Here is a 23,544-nt window from a genome sequence, read left to right as displayed (position 1 = left end):
TGGCGAGTCCATTTAAATCACTCGGTTTGTGGCATTTATCGTCTATACCAGCAAACCAGACAAGTTGTATTGTAGCAGGCATACATTTATTAGCCGCATACCAGAGTTTCGCCCCCTCCTCCGAGCGTCGGCCCGGGGTTTACTGCCATGGAAGTGATCCTGAGGAGTTTTTGTGGCTTCTTGTGAAGGATCTTTTCAGTATGCACGCCCCGTTTTCTGACCCTGCGCTACTTCTCATTCTTGTGCCTCACTTTCACACATTTTCTTGGCGTTTATCAGCCAGTGGCTGCAGGGGCCACAGTTGTAGCAGTCTCTCAAGTCTGCATGCAAATAGGCAGAGGAGAAGGGGAACCGATTGGATTTCTGCTAACCTCCTCTTTATCCACGTTACATGACCCATGAACTCTCGCCTCGCTCTGTCCCGAGTGAAACAGGCTTTCAAAAATGTGCGATATTTACAAAAAACATGCTTTCTTTCCCCCTGCTGTATAGCTGTGTCAACACTGATATCCCCCTCAGAGGTTTTAGCTGCAGAATTACTGCTTCCAGACCTTGTTCCTGTAGGTTAGCTGGCGCCTTTTCCACCTCCACAAACAGATGCCTCTTTGTCGAAGCGGAGAGACTTAGAAGGCAGTCAGATGAAAGTGATCCTTGGAGAGCACATGTTAGTACTCTTGAAATGCCTCAAACACTGCTGACACTCTTAAACAAGTGAACGGCGCTAATGAAGAGGGACAGCTCCACAGGATTTGTCCTCGCTGGTTTTCATTTGCAACACTTTTCCACATTCAGCAAATGTCTTTTCTGTTTCACATCATCCAGAGCTCTGGAGGAAGAAGAGGTTCAAGCTGGTCGAGGAGCTTTTCTTCTTCTTTTCTTTTGAAAGTTTAGTTTAGGACAACGGGCCTCTGTTAAGGCATTGTTGGCTTGGATCAATGCAGCATTGTCTTTTAAACATTTAAGTGTGATCTCATTGTTTGGTGTGATATCTTTATTGAGTTTCCATAATTTGTTCACGTGCCCTCTGTGTAGTTAATCCCAACGCAGAGGCTGATCAAATTATAATCAATTACAATTATTGTCTTGTTTTTATTGAACAGGAAAATTCCCAAATTTAACTTGAAAGTGTAAACAACAGCATGTATTTCTTCAGAAATGTTGCATTCAGATGCTTGGATTTTTTTCTCGTAGTTTATTAAGTTTACATAGTATATTGTTAAATTACAGTTTTTCTCAATCGCTTTGGTACATTTCTCAGATCAGAATTGAAATTCTCAAAACTACTTGTTCAATCGTTACATTATTGTGACACATGTGCACATCAAAAAATCTTCGCGAAAAGATTTGTTCAAAGAAAATCTTTGTTTCTTTGAACGAGTTGCAAATGCTTTTGTACATCCATGCAAATCATTACATGCAATTCCCTGCTGTTTCCTACATTATCAATTGCTTATTTCATGTTGATCAAAATGGATTGTAATGGTCTCTGTCTGAATAGTCTCACTGCCACAACATTTAGGCATTAGTTCATAGCATAAGTCTTCACATGCAAAATGCTTGTCATAATATTGTGTCATAATGCATTTTTCTATACATTTCCATTAGACTTTTTATCTAAATCTGTCCTGAATTGGTAAATTTCTCCCGGGTGAATCTTGCCTTTTTCTAATGAAGGTGCATCTGAAAGGAGATTGTCCTTTGTTCACATTTCTACTTTTGTTTTGTTTTTCTTTGTGCTATGCAGTGCTGTCCTTTCCTTTCTGTATCACAGTGACATGATCTGGCAACAAATTACAGTACAAACAGCAACAAAAAAATTGTTTACACCAGAACAGCCCTCGAGAGTACACTGTTATACTGACAACACGACTAAGTCATTTGACTATCTTATCCACACACAATGGCACAAGCATTTGTCATTCTGATGGGACTGACACATTCATTGACACAGAGATTTTGAGAGATGAACTAAAGATTTTGAGCAAGGCTGGTATTTGCAGGTAATCCATGGTTTCGCTATTTGTACGCATTGTTTTGAGAAATGCACTTACTATTTTGCAAATTTTAATTTTGATCTGAGAACTGTACCAAAGTGACTGAGAAAAACTGTAATATACGATGATTAATAATAATGTATTATTTTTAATATATTCAATTAAATACATTAACAGTCTGGATTATTAGTTGTCACTGGTTCAGACTGTTCTGACCAGCCTTTAGAAATGAACAGTAACTATTTTAATTAGGTGTAGTTACTGTAGTAACGAAGCATGCTCATTCTGTGCCTGATAGATGGATGGATGGATGGATGGATGGATGGATGGACGGATGGACTTAAAAATGGATAGATAGATAGATAGATAGATAGGAAAATTCTTGCACAATATCCCAACTGGACAAAATGCACCAACATTAAAAGACAAAAAGGCTACATCACTTTTGTCAACTCTTTCAAGACCAAAACACAACCACAGCTTCAGAAATGAGCACAATATTATTTGATTATTCATCATCAAAATTATATATTATAAAATATGTATGAAATTATTAATTATCACTGAAACCATTGAATTTGATTAAATTGAAACCATTAACAAATAAAAAACAAAAAAACAATAGGATGCAATGTTTAACGCTACGGCACTTTTATATTCTACTGAATGGAAATTAGAGGTTAGCAGACAATGCCAATCAATGCACTGACAAAAAATAAAGCTAAATATAAGCCAATTCGAATGTTATCGCTTGATTGAATTGCCGTTATCAGTGGTTATTAACTGACATATTTGGGCCAGTAGTGGCCTTCTGCGCCTATAGTAGGCTCAGAGTGTTAACATGACTTTGAAAATACCTTTGACTTTGAGCTTCTTTTAATTTAAAGTTATGTTAAGAAATGTGTTGTAGGTTACTTTTTTGGACTTATTATTATTAGAATTATGGTTACTTGACAAAACATGACAAGCAAATTAGTTTCTTCATATTTACACCCGCTTTGAATGTTATCACAAGATTAAATGGCATCATCAGTGGTTATCAGCTGACAGATATGGGCAAGTAGAGGCCTTCTGCACCTGCTAATAGGCTCAGAAGGCTGTTATCATCAATCCACATGGTTAATCAGCAATAGATCACATTTGGCTGCCGCCGGAAGTTAATGAGAACTATTTATATTATTTATTAAATTTCCCATTAATTGTATTTTATTAACGTCTACCCCTAACCCAACCCTAAACGCAACCGTCACAGTAATGTAAAAACAGGATCTGGAGTCTTCTCTATTAGTATAGCTGATTAACCATGTTGATAGATGATAACAGCCTTCTGAGCCTACTAGTAGGCGCAGAAGGCCCCTAATGCCCCATATCTATCATTGATAATGTCCATTTAATTGAATGATAACATTCGAATGGGTGAAAATATGAAGAAACTAATTTGCTTGTCATATTTTGTCAAGTAACTATAATTTAATAAATAAGTCGAAATAATAATAATCTACAACATGATTCTCAACATAACTTTAAATTAAAAGAAATCAAAAGTTAAAGGTATTTTCAAAGTCATGTTAAGACAATTTTAACATTAAATAAAGAGCAAAACCTTGGTTAGAACAAGAACTTTTCACACTTTGAGGTGTTACGGACTAGGACACTCAATAAATTGAATTTATGTAATTATAATGTACTTTAAATTAATTAAAGTGTGTGTAAGGATAGAATCTTAACACGTAAGAGCGAACATGAAGAGCAAACCACAATGTATTCAAATTAGACCATATTCTGGCAGAAACAAGACTATTGTTAAAAATACAATGCAGCGCTTATGTGGTCAAGACATCCGAATCCTTTATTTTTTCCCCCCATTTTACATATCCATACCACAGCAATTGTTTCTCTAGAGATATCCCTCTCAGAATTCAAATCAGTCATTGTCACTGGTCTTCCTGCAAGTTCAGCAAAAAGAGATAAAAATGCATTTCCAGGATGAGCCCTTCTGTCAATGTGATTATAATGGATATGTCATTGTCCTGGAACGGCTCTGTCTTGAACTCTACATGACTGCTATTATATGGCGATACAATTATGATGGTGCAACCTAATATAATGGTGGAAAATTCATCAATGTCAATTTTTTTTTTCTACTAACCAACAGATCTCATTCCATATTCTAATCCAAGTATGTAAATTAAATTTCTTGGCTCACTGATTTCAGCATCGCCTGTCATAGATATAGAAACAACTGATAGATGACTGAACAATTGATTTGGCTATTTTCATGCATGAGTAATGCCATCGCTGATTTGCCTCAAACAAGGGAATCCACATTTAGTCGTTGAACCTCTTTTAAGTACATGTCACAGTTTACAGAGAAAAGCACAACTTTATTATTTTGTCAACCAGAAGCCGAACCTGAAGTGGAGCATATTACGGTGTCGGACATCACCCCGCACAGCTTTAAAGTGACTTGGACAGCGCCAGAGGCCATCTTTGATTCATTCGCTCTCAAAGTCTTTGATTCAAGCGGCCTGGGTCGACCTCACCAGATCAGTGTATCTGGAGACAAGCGAACAGAAGCGGTCTCAGGTCTCAATGAAGACACGGATTATGAAATCGAGCTCTTTGGGATCATTTTGGGACGGAAATTCCAGCCCATTTTCACTGTAGCTCGCACAGGTATTTGGATATTTAAAACAAGCTGGTGGAGGAACTCTTTCTTCTTCATTTTCAGTGTTTTAATGTCTGTCCATCAGTAGATTGGTTTCATCATCGCTGATTTCATGGAAAACTCATCCATTTATCCATTACCTGCTTAAATACAATCCGTTGCTCATTACGCATCAAGTTTCATCCAAGTCTTCTCTCATCATGCTTACTTTCTTTGTCTCCTTTTGCTGTGTGTTTGAAGGTTTTATTTACAGAGCGGGACCAACTATTTTGTGTATTTGTCCTGGTTGCGTGCCTGTCTCTGGCGATCTTCTCTTGTGCTAGTGAGCTCCACTTTCCACTTGTGTCTTATGTTGGCATGTCACACTATTGTGTCTCTGTACTGGGGGCAAGTTAATCTTCTTGCATCTGTCACGCGAGATTCTGAGGTCCAGCGTTGAGAAATAGCTTTAAGGCCAGGCTCTTTGTCTGTGTGTCCTTTATCTCTAGTCCTCATGTCCTGAATGTTTACTTTGATGCATCTGTTTGTTCAGCAGGATAAATGGGCTAGTTCAAGAAGTTTCTTCACACTTCCGCTGTATTTTTGTTTCTGGGAAAAGGCTTTGTTTTTAACTCCTATTTGGGAAATGTTTGAACACACAGTTTTTAACAGTATGTTGTGGTTGTTTGTTTTGTGTGTGTCATTTCTTCCAAGGGCTTGGTACACCGAAGGGAATACGCTTTTCTGATGTGACCGATACATCGGCTACTGTTCACTGGACTATGCCACATACCCGTGTAGACAACTACCGGGTCATCTATGTGCCCATTCAGGGTGGTAAGTAACATGTCGTCTTTATGGTTTAAGCACCATGCTGCAAAATGGCTTTAATTAAAAGTAGCTTTAAATTTCCTTTGTACAATTTTATAAAGTCATAAAGTCAAATGCTTCTATATCAACTTTTGCCTTTTCTGCTGTCAGACAATGTGGCCCATTAAGACAGATACAGTGCATCCGGAAAGTATTCATAACGCTTCACTTTTTCCACATATTTCATGTTACAGCCTTATTCCAAAATGGATTAAATTCATTAATTTCCTCAAAATTCTACACACAATACCCCATAATGACAATGTGATAAAAGAGTTTTTGAAATTGTTGCAAGTTTATTAAGAACCTCTAAATTGAGATCAGGTACATTCTGTTTCCACTGATCATTCTTGAGATGTTTCTGCAGCTTAACTGGAGTTCACCTGTTGTAATCTTAGTTGATTGGACATGATTTGAAAAGGCATACACCTGTCTATATAAGCTCTCAGGGTTGACATTGAATGTCAAAGCACAAACTAAGCATGAAGACAAAGGAATTGTCTGTAGACCTCCGAGACAGGATTGTCTCGAGGCACAAGGCTGGGGAAGGTTGAAAAATGTCTGCTCCTCTGAAAGTTCCAATGAGCACAGTGGCCTCCATGATCCGTAAGTAGAAGATGTTTGGAACCACCAGGACTCTTCCTAGAGCTGGTCGGCCTTCTAAGCTGAGTGATCGGGGGAGTAGGGCCTTAGTCAGTAAGGTGATCAATAACCCGATGGTCACCCTGTCTGGGCTCCAGCATTCTTTTTTGGAGAGAGGAGAACCTTACAGAAGGGCAATCATCTGTGCAGCAATCCACCAATCAGGCCTGTATGGTAGAGTGGCATCTGAAGGACTCTCAGAGCATAAGAAACAAAATTCTCTGGTCTGATGAGACAAAAATTGAACTCTTTGGAGTGAATGCCAGGCATTATGTTTGGAGAAAACCAGGCACCGCTCATCACCAGGCTAATACCATCCCTACAGTGAAGCATGGTGGTGGCAGCATCATGCTGTTGGAATGTTTTTAATCAGCAGAAACTGAAAGACTAGTCAGGATAGAGGGAAAGATGGATGCAGCAATGTACAGAGACATCCTGAATGAAAACCTGCTTCAGAGTGCTCTTGACCTCAGACTGGGGCAATGGTTCATCTTCCAGCAGGACCATGACTCAATGCACACTGCCAAAATATCAATGGAGTGGCTTCACAACAATTTGGTGAATGTCCTTGAGTGGCCCAGCCAGAGCCCAAAACTAAATCCTATTGAACATCTCTGGAGAGATCTGAAAATGGCTGTACACCGTCGCTTCCCATCCAACCCGATAGAGCTTGAGAGGTACTGCAAAGAGGAATGGGCAAAAAAAAGTGAAGCTCTATGAATACTTTCCGGATGCACTGTATGTAGTCATCCAGGTTTATAAACAAAACACTGGCTGACAAAATGACTACACCAAACAAGTTGATGCCAATGGCTGTGGAAAAAGGACCTAATATTAAAGTGAATAGCAAGAAGCATTAGGCTTTTTCTAAGAAATAAATAATAAATTTGTCCCACGCAACATGTGCTCAGCATTTATAAGTACACCCCTCACAAATCGTTTAAACTCATATTTTAATAGGATGCTATAAAATATTATATTTGTGCATATACATTAGATTAGTCAGTACTAAAGCCAAAGCTGGAGCTTATTTAACAAAATAGTTTAAGTTAACAGTCCAAAATCTACAATACATTTTTTTTTTAAAAAAGAGAAAAAATCAAGAGAAGCAAAAAAAGTACAAATTTAGTTACAAATTTGTAGGGTGTAATTTATTTTTGCAATATTTTGCTTGAATTTAATTGTATTATCTTTCAATTTCGAAATATGTTTGGTGACTAAAATATTATTTGAATAAATTCATCTGTTTAATAAATCAGTTTTGTTTAAATGCACCAAAATACATTGTTTATATTCACAGACACATGAATAAAAATATTCATGGTAACACTTTATTTTGATGGTACATTTGAGTATTAGTAGACTGTCTGCTTAATATCTGTTGCTACTGCTCCTTCAACAGACATTTAACTGACTATAAGAAACTTTGCAAGTACATGTCAACTTTATACTAACCCTAATCCTAACCGCAACCTAACAGTCTACTTATAATCTAATGCGAATTAGTTGGCATGTAGATGCAATGTAACTCAACAAATGCACCATCAAAATAAAGTGTGACCATATTCATTTTCAAAATGGGGTGCACTCAATTATGCTAAGCACTGTATAATAGGGTTTGGTGAAAAACAAACATCAATACAAATATCTGTGTTAATGAAACGCTGTTAGCACAGCGGTTCACTCTGATTGACACTGAAAATACACTATTTTGATTAGTCAAGATGAATAGAATAAAACAAACACACTTCCTTCACATAATATTCTTCGTAGAATATCTCCAGAGTGGAACTTTGGTTGTCAAATGAATGTCACTTGTTATTTGCGACAAACACTTCATGTATATTTATAGGACCTCAGGGAAGAAAATGCATGAAATATATTAAATTGTATTAGTTGTTTGTCTTGATTTCTTACAAATTATGTACTTTTCTCTGTATTCAATGCAACACAACTGAATCATGCATGAATACACAAGCCTAAACATTCAATGATAAGATTTTGGTTAAATAATACATTCAATTTTGGCTTGTTTTAGTCCAGACTTTTTTAAGACAGCCAAGTTTCTATTGTGTACCTTCAGAACACTTGAGACACATTACACATGCTGCATAGGATCATTCTATGTGTTTTTTGGCTTAATTCTAGTCTATATTCACTATATGGATATGCTCAAACTTGAATGAAAATGGCCTGTTTTATTAGTACTATTTATAGCACATTTAAATCTTTTGGTTGGCAAATAAACCTAAAGCGTTCTGCTTCACCATTTTGACACACAATTCATTCTCAGAAAGTGAGACTTTACTGTGTGGTTTTCTATGAATTTGGACAGCTGCCTGCTGGCAAATCAGAGTATTATTTGTACTTCCTCAGTTTATGATTTCTCATAAATTGTTTCTTATGTAATATATTGCATAAGTTGCGGCGGAAATTCTCCCAGACTGCTGTTTTGGCATCATAAATTGATCGATTCAAAAAGATGTCCCCCAAAGGTCTCATAGTGTCCTTTTGGCTTCTCAGTGACCTGTCCCGGTGTTTAGATTAGTCCCGTCTTCAGTAATGTGAAACTATCAGTGCATATCATCAATCAAACACTCTGTTTTATCCATTAGGACAGCATTCTTGTATTTCACCATTGTCAATCAATCACAGAGTGCTGCTCTCTAGCGTGTAAAGGGACGAGTAGCTGATTGCAGGTCTCTGTCTCCCCCTGCAGGCAGTCCTCTGACACTGAGAGTGGATGGAGGAGAGTCTCAAGCTATGCTCTCCAATCTGACCCCTGGTGTCACCTACCAGGTCACGGTCATCGCTGTCAAGGGCTTGGAGGAGAGTGAACCCGGATCTGAAAGGGTCACGACAGGTATAGTGCGACCTAATGTTATTATTATCTCATGAAAAGTATGCTAAGGAAAACTCTCACTTAGATAATTATCACAGAAAGTGAATAATTCTGACTATTTATTAAATAAGCAAAACTAATTAAGATAAAAATTATATCTCTTATATATTAATATATTATAATATTACAATATACTTTTCCCTTACATTATACATTTAGTCAGGCGAGTCCTATTACATACAGTACAGATATAGAACATATTTAGAGTATTAAACAGCTACAAATTAATCTTAAAACTATATAAAACACTTATTATTTTAAATGTAGGTTTCATTTTGTATTTTGGTTGTGTCCATTTATATAATATCAAAGAAAAATAGTTTTTAGTAGTTTAGTTTTTATTTAAACTAAATCCAAATGAAAAATAGTAGTTCACCGTTTAGGATCACATTTAAGTTCAAGTTTAAGATATATTTAGATTGTAATTATTTAGATTAAGATTACAAAATTAATTTATAGATATATTATTATTATTATACATTAGGGGTGTAACGAGATGCTTACTCCACGAGACGAGACAAGACACGAGATTGGAATCACGTGAACGAGACGAGATTTTTACACTTTTTAAAAAATCTTCAGTGATGAAACATATGGATGAAAAGGCTTTTATTCAACTGAAAAAATAAATCACAAATTGCAAAACTATTTAGGTGCTTTTTTAAATCAACTTGTAATAAATGTTTTTTAACTTCTATTTTAATGAATTCTATGCAGTAGAGGACATGCAAACACTAACAGCCTACGTTAAAGGAAAAAAATATATAATTCTTTTTATATAGAATTTAAATATTAGCAAAATATTTTACTAATATATGAATGGAAAATTTATTTTGATTCAACTGAAAAAAAAAATCAAACTGCAAAACAATTTAGGTGCTTTAAAAAATGTAATAAATGGTATTTTATTTTATTTCTATTTTTTCTATTCTATACTGAAATCTTTGCTGTAAAGGACATGCAAACACTGCAAAATATTTTGCTATAAACTCTACTGACTGGTTTCTCTCAGGTACAATTTCACATAAGGAATCAAACTCCTTTCCACAAATTGAACTTAAAATTCATGTAATTTGTGGTATTTCTTTTTTTTTTTTAGCAGTTTTACTTCCATTCAGCAAGATTTCATTCATGCCACCGTCACAAACTCTGAGCTACTGAATGCAAATATAAAGTAAGGACTGATATAAGAAAGTTTTTTTTATCTAATTTGATACTGCAGGCCGACAGTATAAACGTGTGTTCGGTGATGATGAAGGCGTGTGTCTCGAGTCTCCAGAAGTTCACTGTGTGTGTGTGTGTGTGTGTCTGTGTGTGTGAGCGCACGCTTAGAGATGTGTCTGTGGTCTTTTACTGACTCTGTAGGTGCACAGAATACTGTGTGTAGGTCTTATCCTGTCGCAAAATGCGGCTAAAAGTCCTACATGGTGGTAATAGTATGATTACGTTCTTTACTCTACACTTCAATAACTGAAATAGGAATACTCCATATGTGTTTACAACGACTATGACTTTAAGCATATCTGAAGTGCTGTTCTATCACATAGATATGAAACATGGTTAATGTGTGTGGCTGCAGTTGTAGCCTCGGTTGGACGTGGCAGCCGCTGAATTCTGGTAAAAAAAAAAAAATCTGTTACGTCACACTTGCCCAAGCAACCGAGTGACTCGCGCAACTCTCGAACCCAGCCTGGTGTGTGCAAAGCACTTGATTTGCAGTTCAAATCTAATCCTACCTCCAACCTTCAGTGCTAAATTCACCCTCATGCTCCATCATAACATCACAACTCACGTGACAACTTTTCACCTCGACGAGAAATCTCATCACGATTTAATCTCACGAGATCTCGTCATACAAGATCTTGTCACACCCCTATTATACATACAGTTGAAGTCAGAATTATTAGCATCAACACATTTCTAAACATAATAGTTTTAATAACTCATTTCTAATAACTGATTTATTTAATTTTTGTCATGATGACAGTGAATAATATTTGACTAGATATTTTTCAAGACACTTCTATACAGCTTAAAGTGACATTTAAAGGCTTAAGTAGGTTAATTAGGGTAACTAGGTTAGAGTAATTAGGCAAGTTATTGTATTTGTTCTGTAGACTATCGAAACAAAATATATAGCTTAAAGGGGCTAATCATTTTGACCCTAAAATGGTTCTTTAAAAAAATTAAAACTGCTTTTATTCTAGCCAAGATAAAACAAGTAGGACTTTTTCCAGAAGAAAAAACATTATCAGACATACTGTGAAGATTTTCTTGCTCTGCTAAACATAATTTGGGAAATATTTAAAAATTAAAAGAAAATTCAAAGGAGGGCTAATAATTCTGACTGCAACTGTACATAAAAATGACTGAAAACAAATATTAATGCAACTGCAAAGTCAATTTAAAAGCAGCTCTACAGAAGACAGTAATACGGAGTCATAAGTTGTACACATTTTACTTTCCAGTCTGGCAGAAGCTTATTAATGGCCTCCAGGCTGTCTGTGAGTGTTTTTTTTTTTTTTTTTTTTTTTTGCTTCTCTCATGTGTCTGTGTGTATCTGTTGGCCCTCAGCTCTGGATAAACCTCGAGGCCTGACAGCAGTAAACATCAGTGACACTGAAGCCCTGCTGTTGTGGCAGCCGTCCATCGCCACTGTAGACGGATATGTGATCACGTACAGCGCAGACAGTGGTAACTCAGACTATCAGTCATTGTTCTTGCGGGACAGAAGGAAGCAGTGAGTCTCAGTTGTGTGTTTTGTTGTTTGTCAGTGGCTCCAGTGATGGAAAGGGTGTCTGGGAACACGGTGGAGTTTGAGATGAGCTCACTCACTCCTGCTACTTTATACACTGTTAAAGTCTATGCATTCCGAGACACAGCCAAGAGCGCGGCAACCAGCACTGACTTCACTACAGGTGAGGTGATGGACAGACAAACACTACAACACACTTCTGGTAATATACTGTACATGTTTGGCCTGGTGACCACTTTTGAAGAAAGAAAATTATGAAATTATTTACTTTGCCCACTACTAGTGTCCAACTGTAGAACTAAATCCATTAAAGATTTATTACAATACAATATACATTAGTATTACATTAATACTTATAATATATATAGTATTACATAAAACAATTATGAAGATTTACCTCAGTGCCTATTCTATTACAACTTTTATTTTATTTTATTTTATTTTTTTATTTTATAAATTTTTTTTTTTTTACTGGCATAAAATCTCAGGTTTGGCAGTCTTGTAAATGCTAATTTGTGACCCTGGACCTTGGTCTTATATTGCATGGGTATATTTTTGCGAGTTGCAAAAAATACAGTGTATGTGTCAAAATGATACATTTTACTTTTATGCCAAAAATCATTACAATATTAAGTAAAGATTATGTTCTGAAGAGTATGCTGTATGTGTTCTACTGTTTAGATTAGTAATATGCATTACTAAGAATAATTTAGACAACTGTAAGGGCAATTTTGTCTATATTTAGATTTGTTCTGAACCCTCAGATTCCAGATTGTAGAATTGTTGTATGTCAGTCAATTTTTGTTCTGTCCTAACAAACCAAACATCAGTGGAAAGCTTATTTATTCATATTTCATGATGTATAAATCTCAATTAAAAAAAAAAAAAATTACATTTAGTTTTGTCCAGGGTCAAATTTTGCATTAAATCAGTAAAATATTCAATTATAAAATTTAAAATCATATAATAATATCTTTATACTTTTTTTCCGAATCATGATTGAGAATTTGTTTAAGTAATTAAAAAATATTATGTTAATGAGAGTATTTTACATACAGTATTTCAACCTTTTGAAATGTTACATCAATACGATTTTATATGAATCATTATTAAGGATAGAAACAATGGAAGGAAAAAAAACAAGTATTTTACATGTGCAAAAATACTGTAAACCATATGTAGAAACATGTTAGATGTACTTTACACATGGAAATCATGGTTTTGGAACATTGTGATGATGAAGAAATTTTAAGAAATGCTAGTGTCTATGAAAATTAATATCATGGTTAAAAAACATAGGAAATTCATGTGTACTTTCTCTTAAAATCTGCTATTTAATTAAAAAAATTACTTAAGATGTAATAGGGTTACAACGCGGCCTTAAAGTTAAAAAATGATAAATCAATTTAGATTTATGGCCCTTAAAAAGTACTAAAAAGTCTTAAATGCTATTTCACAAGGTATTAAATTTTGTATTGGTGTGTTAAAGTTTGTCTTTAGCAATATATTGGGATGCTGTGTATTTGAAATCAAACAAATCCTGCTAGATTGGACATCACGACACTGTTATTCCTGCTGTTGTAAAGGCGCCACCTGCTGTATTAACATTTTTATTCAGTATATAAATACAGCTTTAGTTTAGGATTCGTTTCTTGCAATCAGTATTTAGTAAATATACTGCAAGTTAAAATGTCGGCAATGTTACTGGTTGAAACCTGAAGTCGTGATGAGGTCTTAAAATCTATGCAAAGAGTCTTAAAAAAGGTCTTAAAATGTATTGAATCTCAATCTCTGATTCCTGTGTAAACTTTGTGAAAAAACAAGTTTTGGAATAAAATTCCGTATAATTTTAAATCTGTAAAATTTCTAGCTCATATAAAATACTTTGTCATATTTGTGCATTGTCAACTAAATGCTTATAATTTATATATCATTAATCATCCTCAATACCACTTTAACAACTAAATCCCCCCTTCCACAGATGTTGATGCTCCTCAGAATCTGGCTGCCAGTAACATTCAAACAGAGACCGCCATGTTGACGTGGAAGCCGCCAAGAGCAGACATCAGCGGGTACATCCTCAGCTTTGAGTCCGCTGATGGTGTAGTCAAGGTGAGAAGACACCATCAAATTAAAGACCAAGCATAATTTAGAGATGTTCATTTGTGCCTATAACACTGGAGTTTGCTAATTTCTCTATTTTTCATTGCTCAGGAGGTGGTCCTCAGCCCCACAGCAACATTTTACAGCATGTCCCAGCTCACCGCCTCCACAGAGTATACAGTCAAACTGCAGGCCATCGCTGGACCAAAGAGAAGCAGAGTCATCTCTACAGTCTTCCTCACCAGTGAGACAACATGACAAAATGACAGTTTTATTACACAATTAAAAAGTTATTTCATTCAGTTTTGGATGTGAAGATACTAAATTACATGAAGCGGCTGTTGGACAAACACTTTTTCTTTGTTTATCACAGTTGGAGTGCTGTATAAGCATCCTAAAGACTGCTCGCAGGCTCTGCTGAATGGGGACACCACCTCAGGATTGTACACCATTTACCTGCGTGGAGATGAGAGTCAACCCCTGCAGGTCTACTGTGATATGACCACCGATGGAGGCGGTTGGATCGTGAGTCATGCTTTCTTGAATTACCGCACACACAAGACATTTCTCATCACCTGTGATGTTGCAACAGTATTGAGTAACAATGTGTTTACTGTGTGATGCTATTGCTTTGTACTCTGTTGTTCAGCTGCTTTTGTATGTACTGAATATTTATATGCGTTTAACAGAAAAAAGGGCCATTTTAGTCAGGGCCGATTTTAAGATTATTTTAATAGCATTGCACAGCGGGGGACCAAGACCCAGCAGGGTTTAATCTTAAAATTCCAATAGCCAGAATGCTTACACTATTAAACCCCCAGATTTTAGTGTTTACCACATTACTGCAGACTGTTTGTAAAAGTGATTGTGCCTTCGGTGTTAATCTTTAAACCAGCAATAAAGGGAAAAAATGATAATGATTGTTTTAAACTGTGTATCATGGCTAATTAACTAGGAGCACAAACTTTAAGGAGATTTCAACATACATTAAAGGGGACCTATTATGCAGAAATCACAATTATAAGGGGTTTAAACATGGTTGTGTGACATCAATATGTGAATATAAGCAGCTTCTAATGCTAAAATTGATTCATTTTATTTTTAATAATCACACTTCAAAACAGTCAGCAGAAACACTTTGACATACTCCTATTGTTCATGTCATCAGGGTGGGGAAGCCCCGCCCATTAATGATGATCTCTCCTTGATTAGCATAGGACATTAGTCTTGTTTCTGAATCTGCCTCTATGCTGACACATATGCATGTGTAGCTCCGCCTCATCTCATTTGAGTTTAAAGGGACAGTCACCAAAATGGCGCAATTAGGATCAAAGTCTAAAAGAGGCCGTTTTAAAGAGTTATAAAACATTATTTGTGGGGTATTTTGAGCTGAAACATCATATACACAATCTAGGGACATCAAAGACTTATTTTAGGTATTGTAAAAAGGGTCAAAATAGGTCACCTTTGATGTTTGAATCTCCCAAGTTGCGTGTTTTTTCTTGTTTTTGGGCATGATAGTACAGTTTCCACACATGAATATACAGACTATTGATAAGCCAATCAGATAATCTATCATTATGTGTGAACGTGGCATAAATAAAAGGTGTATATTTTTCACTTTACTGTAAATAATATAATAATATAACGCCAGAATTTTATATTAATTTAATTTATGTATATGTATTTTGAAATGAAACGATTATTTATACTTTGTCAACTATAACTGTAAATGCAATCAGAATATGAGATGTTCTTGCCTCAAATATGAGCTTTATGTCCTACTTTTTTACTATAAAAGCCTCTTGTATCAGAACACAGATGCTAATACACAAGTTAATACTATATTGTTGCACCTCCACGCAGGTGTTTGTGAGGCGGCAGAGTGGTAAAGTGGAGTTTTTCAGAAACTGGAAGAACTACACGGCAGGCTTTGGTGACCTGAATGATGAATTCTGGCTTGGTATGTTTATATTTCTGCACACATAAAAATTGCTACTATTGCTTTAGGAAGCACAGAAGCCTAGAGGTATAGTTGATACGGTGTGATTTTCGCAAATGTTGGTCTACAAATCTCATTGTGTGTGTCTGCAGGTCTATCTAACCTCCATAAGATCACCTCCTTTGGGCAGTATGAGCTGCGTGTGGACCTCAGAGATAAGGGAGAGTCTGCATACGCGCAATATGACAAGTTTTCAATCTCTGAACCACGTGCTCGCTACAAAGTCCATGTTGGAGGATACAGTGGCACAGCAGGTGAAGTCTTCTCTTTACCTCTGTTTATAATTATTTTTAAAGGGATAGTTCACCCAAATATTTAACTGTGCTATTATTTACTCACCATCCACTCTTTTCAAACCTGTTTGCCTTTCTTTCATCTATTGAACACAAAATAACATATTTTGAAGAATATTGGAAGCCAGTTGCCACTGGTTCTAAAGTATTTTTTCTACCATGGAAGCCAATGATTACAGGTTTTCAGCTTTCTTCAAAATATCATAATTTATGTTCAGTAGAACTTATAGGGTTGGAAGCACTTGAAATAGAGTAGATTTTCATGTTTGCTTGAATTATGCTTCTAAATAATTAATTTAGTTAAATAATTAATTAATTTAATTTAATTAATTTACTACACAATTTATATGCATATATTAAAAAAGTGATGTTTAGTTTGTATTTGATATGTACAGTACGTGGAAAACAAAATTAGTATTTTTCATTAGTTTAAAGAACTAATTGTGGCTCTGTCCTTAAATTTAGTTATAATGGCATTTTTTTCACGAGGATAAGAAAATTCTTTCTCTGCTGAGGCTGTAAACTTGCATATTACATATTATTATCAAATGAAAGGATGCAATTAACAATAGAGCCCTGACACTTTATTTTACATGTTACATCTAATTGACATGAATAGTAAGTTATGCATAATTATACACGATAACCATAAACCGCTGATAATCCTAACTTATTGTAAGTGTTGTTCATTTTTATTACAAAGTGTTTGACTGTATGATTAATGTAAAATACTGTGCAACTTTCTAAAAAACCTACTAAGTATTTTTAGACATAACACTCATATTTATAATTGTATGCGACTATGTTAATTGCACAAAGATCTAATTATAAAATGTTTTTTTATTCCCGTTTGTTTGTTGAAAATAAACTCAAACAGCAGCTTTCATTACATGTTGTCATGACAGATTTATGTAAACAAATTAAATAATTAGTACATCACTATTGGCTGATGTAGTGCAAATTATTAGAGAAATGCTCCTTTCTAGAGTTCATTTCGCCAGCGAACTACTTAAATTTATATATGCTAAAACTATTTTGAAGTTCCCTTTTAGGTTCCCTTTCACACTGGAGGAACTTTTGCAGTTCCTAGTATTATTAGCAGATGTATTCGCGTAATCTGTTCTTATCACTGAGTTTATAGTAATAATTGAGTTCATGACTAGACCCACACGAAATCTGCGTGCGCAGAAATCTGCAGATTTTTAGTCCATCAGTGACTCTATTTATTTACTTGTGTAAATGTGTGTGAATTTATATTTATTCAGTTTATAAATTAATTTCAGTAATGTTATTGATTAATATGAAAGTGTTCATTTGATTTATTTACACTACAGTTTGTAAAGTCATATTTTCTGTCTTTTAGTAGATATATTTTATGATATACTTGCTTATGTTTACCAAATAAGTGGATCTAGATGAATTTGCATTGCAAACATTAAATAAAAGTTAAAAAGCTGTTACTTTTATTTCATATATTAAGTTTTTAGTTAAGATACTCCCAATATCATTCCAAATAACTCTTTACAAAGTTCTCAGCAAAAATAGCAAAAAAATGTCTGCAGATTCTGTCTGGCCCTAATAATGACATGATAAAGTTAAGTAACTTTGGAATTACAAGTCAACTGTTAGTTGCCATGTAGAACTCTAAGTAAGTCTACAATACGTTAGCAATCAATGATAGCCGTATTCAGCTCTGACTTATTCCATGATTCTTTTTGTTTTTTAAAGGTGATTCAATGACGTATCATCACGGCCGTCCATTCTCAACTTACGATAATGACAACGATATAGCGGTCACCAACTGTGCTCTGTCATATAAGGGAGCTTTCTGGTATAAAAACTGTCATCGAGTGAATATAATGGGCAGATATGGAGACAACAGCCACAGCAAGGTACACATTTCATACATGCTTTCTACAGACAGATTCCCTTTAATAGACTATTGATGAGGTTACGAAACGTATACATAATTTAAATGATTTCATCCCCAGGGTGTAAACTGGTTCCACTGGAAGGGTCACGAGCACTCGGTGGAGTTTGCAGAGATGAAGATCAGGCCTGCCAACTTCAGAAACTTTGAGGGAAGAAAAAAGCGATCATAAACCACTAAGCTTCAGCTGGAATCAACCAACCCATTTGGCCCCAGTTCCTCCTGCATCATCTCATCCCCTTCATCTACCAAAGCCACTGCCAGGAGCCCGGCCTGCTCTCTACACTCTCCTGTTCATGGAGAACAAATACAACAACAAAAGTTTTCACCCCACCCCCCATTCAAAGCTAAAGTCCTAACACGGTCGTGTATGTGTATACACTTCTGTCCACATCAATCTGACAGTAAACCAATAGACTCATAGTGAAGTGGTAAACATTACACACTGTGCCTGTTCATCATAAGCACACCAAAGACAGACCCTCCGATAACATAAAACACAATGCAGACAGAGAGGAGATTTTGAGTTTGGCTTGGTGCTTTCAAGTTTTAAAAAAATACTGATATTATTCTTTCTATCCATACAGTTACTGTGGAGAGAGTTGAATTGTTTGTGTGTGGTGTTTTTTTGCATTAGAGCCTCTTCCTTAATATGTTATTTTCTCAGTTAGGTTGAGAAGTTTAAAAGCACATGATAAAAACTTTGGATTAAGAAAAAAATATCTAGTGGGGAGGCTCTGAGATTTTTACTTTTTTTTAATCTCTTTCTTTGCTGTATGTGATAAATCTAAGTATCCATGCGCTCTGTCTTCTCTCTCCCACAAAGTCCTGCATTCTGCTGATCAGTTTCCAGAAACGGTACCTTTACAGTACTGCTAAGTGTTCATTTATATGCACCTTTCGTCGTGTTTCCTGTACCCTATACCTCTATTGGCATTCAGTCACAGAGCATAAGAACATTTGTTGCTTGTTATTAAAAGAAAGATTTTAAAAAAGCAAAAGTTAAGGCAGGACCTATGTTCAGTTTTTTGGTTTTAAGCGATGCTGTGTTCGCTAGTTATGAGCTTGTGTAATGTTCAAGATTCAGAAAGAAAAAGTAACAGCTGGGTTTTTGGAATTGTTGTAAACATAGCCTTATATGAAAGTTCTGTTTGCAAAAAAAAAGAATTAATATACAGAATAAGTCTTCGTGTTTGCCCCTACCCTGCTATCGACTAAACCACTGACCCTATACAAAACCTGTGTAAATTATGTCTCGTTTTGGTATTTGAATATTTTTGTTTGTTTGTTTGTTTGTTTATTAAATGGGTGTACAACAGGTGTTTCTTTGTAACCCCTCTTACAATAAAACAGATTTTGTTTAATAATTATTGTTTACAATTTTTTGACAGCAGAATAATGAACCTTTTTCATATAGACTTATATGGGCAGCGCGGGGGCCTCACAGCAAGAAGGTCGCTGGTTCGAGCCTCAGCTGGGTTGGTTGGGATTTCTGTGAGGAGTTTGCATGTTCTTTCCAGAGGTTTCCTCCGGGTGCTCCGGTTTCCCCCACAGTCCAAAAACATGCTATATATAGGTGAATTGGGTAAGCTAAATTGTCCAATAGTGTATTTGTGTGAATGAGAGTGTATGGGTGTATTCCAGTGATGGGTTGAAGCTGGAAGGGCATCCGCTGCGTAAAACATATGCTACATAAGTTGGCGGTTCATTCCGCGGTGGTGACCCCAGATTAGAAAAGCCGAAAAGAAAATGAATGAATGAATGAATGAATATAGCCTATATCTTGAAACTACACTGTAAGAAAATCCTGGTTGCCTTATGAGTCCATTTAACTTATTTTATGTTAAACTGACTTAAAACAGCTTGCGTAGCTTATAAAATTAAGTTAGAACATGCGTAACTTAGTTATATAAGTTACTATGAACTAAAAACATATTCTGTCATCACTAATTTATCATATAATGTTTACAGTGTATTAGTTAATAAAACAGACTGTAAATTTCTTGCTCAAAAACACTATAGTAGCAGCTATCCTCTATGGATTAGTCATGCTAAACATTATTGATCTGAATATAAACACTTTGCCTCACCCAGTGATTCAAGACAAGACAAACTTTGGTACAATGTATCATAAAATCTGTTACACTTTAACAAAAGCTGTTTCATAGCTATTGCTATTTTTAAGCTGCTGCAATTTTTATTTTATTCAAGTATAAGTGTGACTATGCAATCTGATTGTCTGATTAAATTATATTAGAACCATTTATCACTAATCAATTAATTCGCAGTTACCTGGTTGCCAGGTAAAGGCGAAAAATAAGAACAACTTTTTTGTCGGATGACATCGTAAATGTTTAAACCTTGTGATTGAAATTGTCAATATCAGACTGCGCTCTTCATCCTCCTTTTTGAATATGCTTGCTCATGTAGGCTACTACATAAACATTCTTGCTCGACGTCACGTCTGTGTCTATTAGCAACTAAACCTCAGCAGTGATGTTTTCCTCGTAACATCGTGCGTTGCCAGATTGTGCGCGAAAAATGCGTTTAAACAAGTACAGACATTTTTACCTGAGTTTCTAATAATTGTGCAGGTTTCGTGAACATCTATATTATTAATAATACTAATAAAACAATTTTCTTAATCTTGGCACTGCAAATAGAGAAAATGAATGTCCTTATTAAATCACACTTTCGCTTCTGTATACAGTATCCCAATGTAATCTGGCAACTCTGGATAAAACACTCCCCCGAGATACTGTAAATATTTCAAATAATCTATAGCTTAGCTTAGCTAGTTCATTGTGATGAAGTTAACAGGTAGAAAATACAAAATGAAACTACTTTAGAAGTGGGTTAGCGGTTGATTTACTATTTAGTCGATCACTTTTACAAAGGTTACGAGTCAAAACAAGTGTCGGGGGGGTTGGGCGTTTCCACCAAGCATACGACCGAGGTTGGTTTAACCTGACGCACAACTCTACTAACTTCCCCCAACCTTGTATCTCGCCATGCGAAAACGATCGCGATTCAAACTTTTAACGTACCTTGCTGTAGCAGGGTTAATAACACTTGTTTTCGTCGCTTTTAACAATTCAGTTTTTGATCCGTCTGTTCCGAGAAATAGTCCTATCTCTAAAGAGCTCCATAAAGTAATCTCACCTTCAACATACAGGTTTATACTGAACCAGCCAGAAGTGTGTGAGAAGAAGACTCCTTTCCTAATTCTGATGATCCCAGTTACTCTCAAAGACGCAGAGGCGAGGACTGCTATCAGGAGAACGTGGGGTCAAGATGGCTTGGTTCCTGGTGTGAGTATTTTGCATTTGTTTGTCGTTGGTCAGCCTGCAAGAAGTGACCCAGTACTACAGGAACACCTTCAGAAGGAGAGCAAGGAACATGGAGATATTATTCAGATGGATTTTGTGGACAGTTACCAAAATCTTACAGTCAAAACAATGATGATTATGAATTGGGTAGCCACCTACTGCCAGAGTGCTTGGTATGCCATGAAGATTGATGCTGATATCTTTCTTAATGTGTATTACCTGGTGGATTACCTGCATGGCCGGGGTGAATCAAGGAAAGACTACATCACTGGATCGGTCATTTCAGATGCAATTCCACACAGGGACAGCATCAACAAATGGTACATCTCTAAGGATCTTTATGCAAAATCCTGGTATCCACCATACGTTTCGGGAGCTGCCTATCTTTTTTCCACTGACTTGGCTGGAAAAATATCATGGGCCTCAAGATTTGTGCAACCAATTCCACTTGAAGATGTCTATGTGGGGTTGTGTCTGGACGTGCTGGGTGTAAAACCAGTTTATGCAACAAAGTTTCTTGGACTTAGAAATCTTTTTGAGGTGCGCAGACTTAAATATGAAAGATGCACTTTTGCCACGCGCATTATAGTCAATGGTTTTAAGCCAAAGTATCTTCTTCGCATCTGGCATGACTTTCAGAAGTCTCGTTTTACATGTTGAAAACAAATAAAATATAATAATTACCAGTGTTGAGGAAATTACTATTGAAAGTAATGCATTACAGTATTGAGTTACTCCCCAAAAAAGTAACTAGTTGTGTAGTTACTTTTTAGGATAAGTAATGAGTTACATTACTTTTATTACTTTTTATTACCTGGCTGAGGCTTGATCTTTCGCAGAACTTTTTTTTCTTCTTTTTTTAATAGAGGAGCTCTGCACTTTAACACACTGTATAACATACACCTACATTTACCTTTAAAAACACATAAAAAAAATTAGGATAATGTTAACTGAGAACTTCCTGACCCCAGAGCTATACATGCTGTATGTACAAATAATAGAAAATTTAAAGCAATGTGTTTGCTACTTTTGGCCTATTTGTCTTAAGTAAAATCACTGTCCATTGAGACAATCTCCTTTTCCTTTTCTTCGATGCGTTGAAAATAATGAACACATTCTCTCATGGACTGCGTGATTCATTGTGACTACTTTAATTTTAATTCAGCAATTTATTTTTTAAAAGCGAATGAATTAAGTTAAAAAAGTAACTCAAATATTATTGCATATTTTTTAAAAGTAATGCATTACTTTACTCGTTACTTAAAAAAAGTAATATTATTATGTAACTCACATTACTTGTAATGTGTTACCCTCAACACTGATAATAACACATAATAAACATAAATAGTCATTGTTATACAGATAAAATAGAACATGGACTTGGTTGAAGTGGAGATTAGAAACACTTTAGATAACAGAAACATTAACAAAGACTTTTTTTCCAAAATCCATCGTCCTCCAGAAGGATGTAAAATTATGAAATTATGTTATTTACAGGATTTGGCTTAAAGGGCGAAATTTACTAATATGAATGACAATCTCTTTTTATTGGCAGATTATTGGCTAAATTATGTGCCCTTCTAAAGCTGTATTTGTTTAAACTAGATGCTTGTGCTCCTGTTTTTTCTCTCTGTGTGTATTAGAATATTAGGTAAAGGTCATGTTCCATGAAATATTTTGTAAATGTCCTACTGTAAACATATAAAAAAACTTTTTGATTACTTATATTCCTTGCAATGCAATTTTCTCAGTATTTAGATTCCAGATTTTCAAATACTTGTGTCTCTGCCAAATATTGTCATATCTCACCAAGTATACATGAGTAAAAAGTTTATTTATTTGACTTTAATGTGATTTATAGTCACATATACAGTAGTCAACATTCAAAGTGAATCAAAAATGGTTTTCAAAAATTGTCCTAGGACAAGAATGGGTGCTGTTCAATAGTTTTAGGACAACTTTGATGAAAGGTGATGATCCACTTCAAATGTTGACAACTGTACAATGATTATATTGTATAAAATAGTATTGGCCATATATTTACAATTTAAAAACATAAATTCCTACTTATTTAGCT

The 23,544-nt window shown here is 35.4% G+C and overlaps 2 protein-coding genes across 4 annotated transcripts in view; both read left to right on the top strand.

Annotated features, from left to right (window-relative positions):
- The window catches only part of tncb (tenascin Cb), a 61,866-nt gene extending 42,361 nt beyond the window's left edge, over positions 1–19,505 (top strand). For 2 of the 3 annotated variants that reach the window (XM_056457865.1, XM_056457866.1), the window contains 11 exons: positions 5,356–5,478; positions 8,873–9,016; positions 11,630–11,749; positions 11,830–11,973; positions 13,792–13,922; positions 14,025–14,157; positions 14,287–14,438; positions 15,780–15,876; positions 16,008–16,169; positions 17,937–18,100; positions 18,200–19,505. In XM_056457865.1, coding sequence (XP_056313840.1) covers positions 5,356–5,478; positions 8,873–9,016; positions 11,630–11,749; positions 11,830–11,973; positions 13,792–13,922; positions 14,025–14,157; positions 14,287–14,438; positions 15,780–15,876; positions 16,008–16,169; positions 17,937–18,100; positions 18,200–18,310 — 1,481 coding nt within the window. In that variant the 3' untranslated portion in view covers positions 18,311–19,505. Of the gene's footprint in view, positions 1–4,397; positions 4,671–5,355; positions 5,479–8,872; positions 9,017–11,629; positions 11,750–11,829; positions 11,974–13,791; positions 13,923–14,024; positions 14,158–14,286; positions 14,439–15,779; positions 15,877–16,007; positions 16,170–17,936; positions 18,101–18,199 lie in introns of all 3 variants that reach the window. The other variant, XM_056457864.1, reaches the window with a different exon arrangement.
- A 1,393-nt stretch (positions 19,506–20,898) lies between these two features.
- On the top strand, positions 20,899–23,192 carry b3galt8 (beta-1,3-galactosyltransferase 8). Its single transcript, XM_056456923.1, has one exon. The coding sequence runs from the start codon at positions 21,150–21,152 to the stop codon at positions 22,125–22,127; it is 978 nt and encodes a 325-aa protein (XP_056312898.1). The 5' UTR covers positions 20,899–21,149; the 3' UTR covers positions 22,128–23,192.
- The last annotated feature ends 352 nt before the right edge of the window (positions 23,193–23,544 follow it).

This window comes from Danio aesculapii, chromosome 5, assembly GCF_903798145.1.
Source record: "Danio aesculapii chromosome 5, fDanAes4.1, whole genome shotgun sequence".
In the NCBI taxonomy this organism is placed as follows: Eukaryota; Metazoa; Chordata; class Actinopteri; order Cypriniformes; family Danionidae; genus Danio; species Danio aesculapii.
Note: the sequence above shows the minus strand (reverse complement) of the source record. Positions and strands in the feature narration are given on the sequence as shown.

What these genes read in the sequence shown, in the direction of transcription:
- b3galt8 (XM_056456923.1), top strand. Translation starts at nt 21,150, where the DNA reads ATGCGAAAACGATCGCGATTCAAACTTTTAACGTACCTTGCTGTAGCA.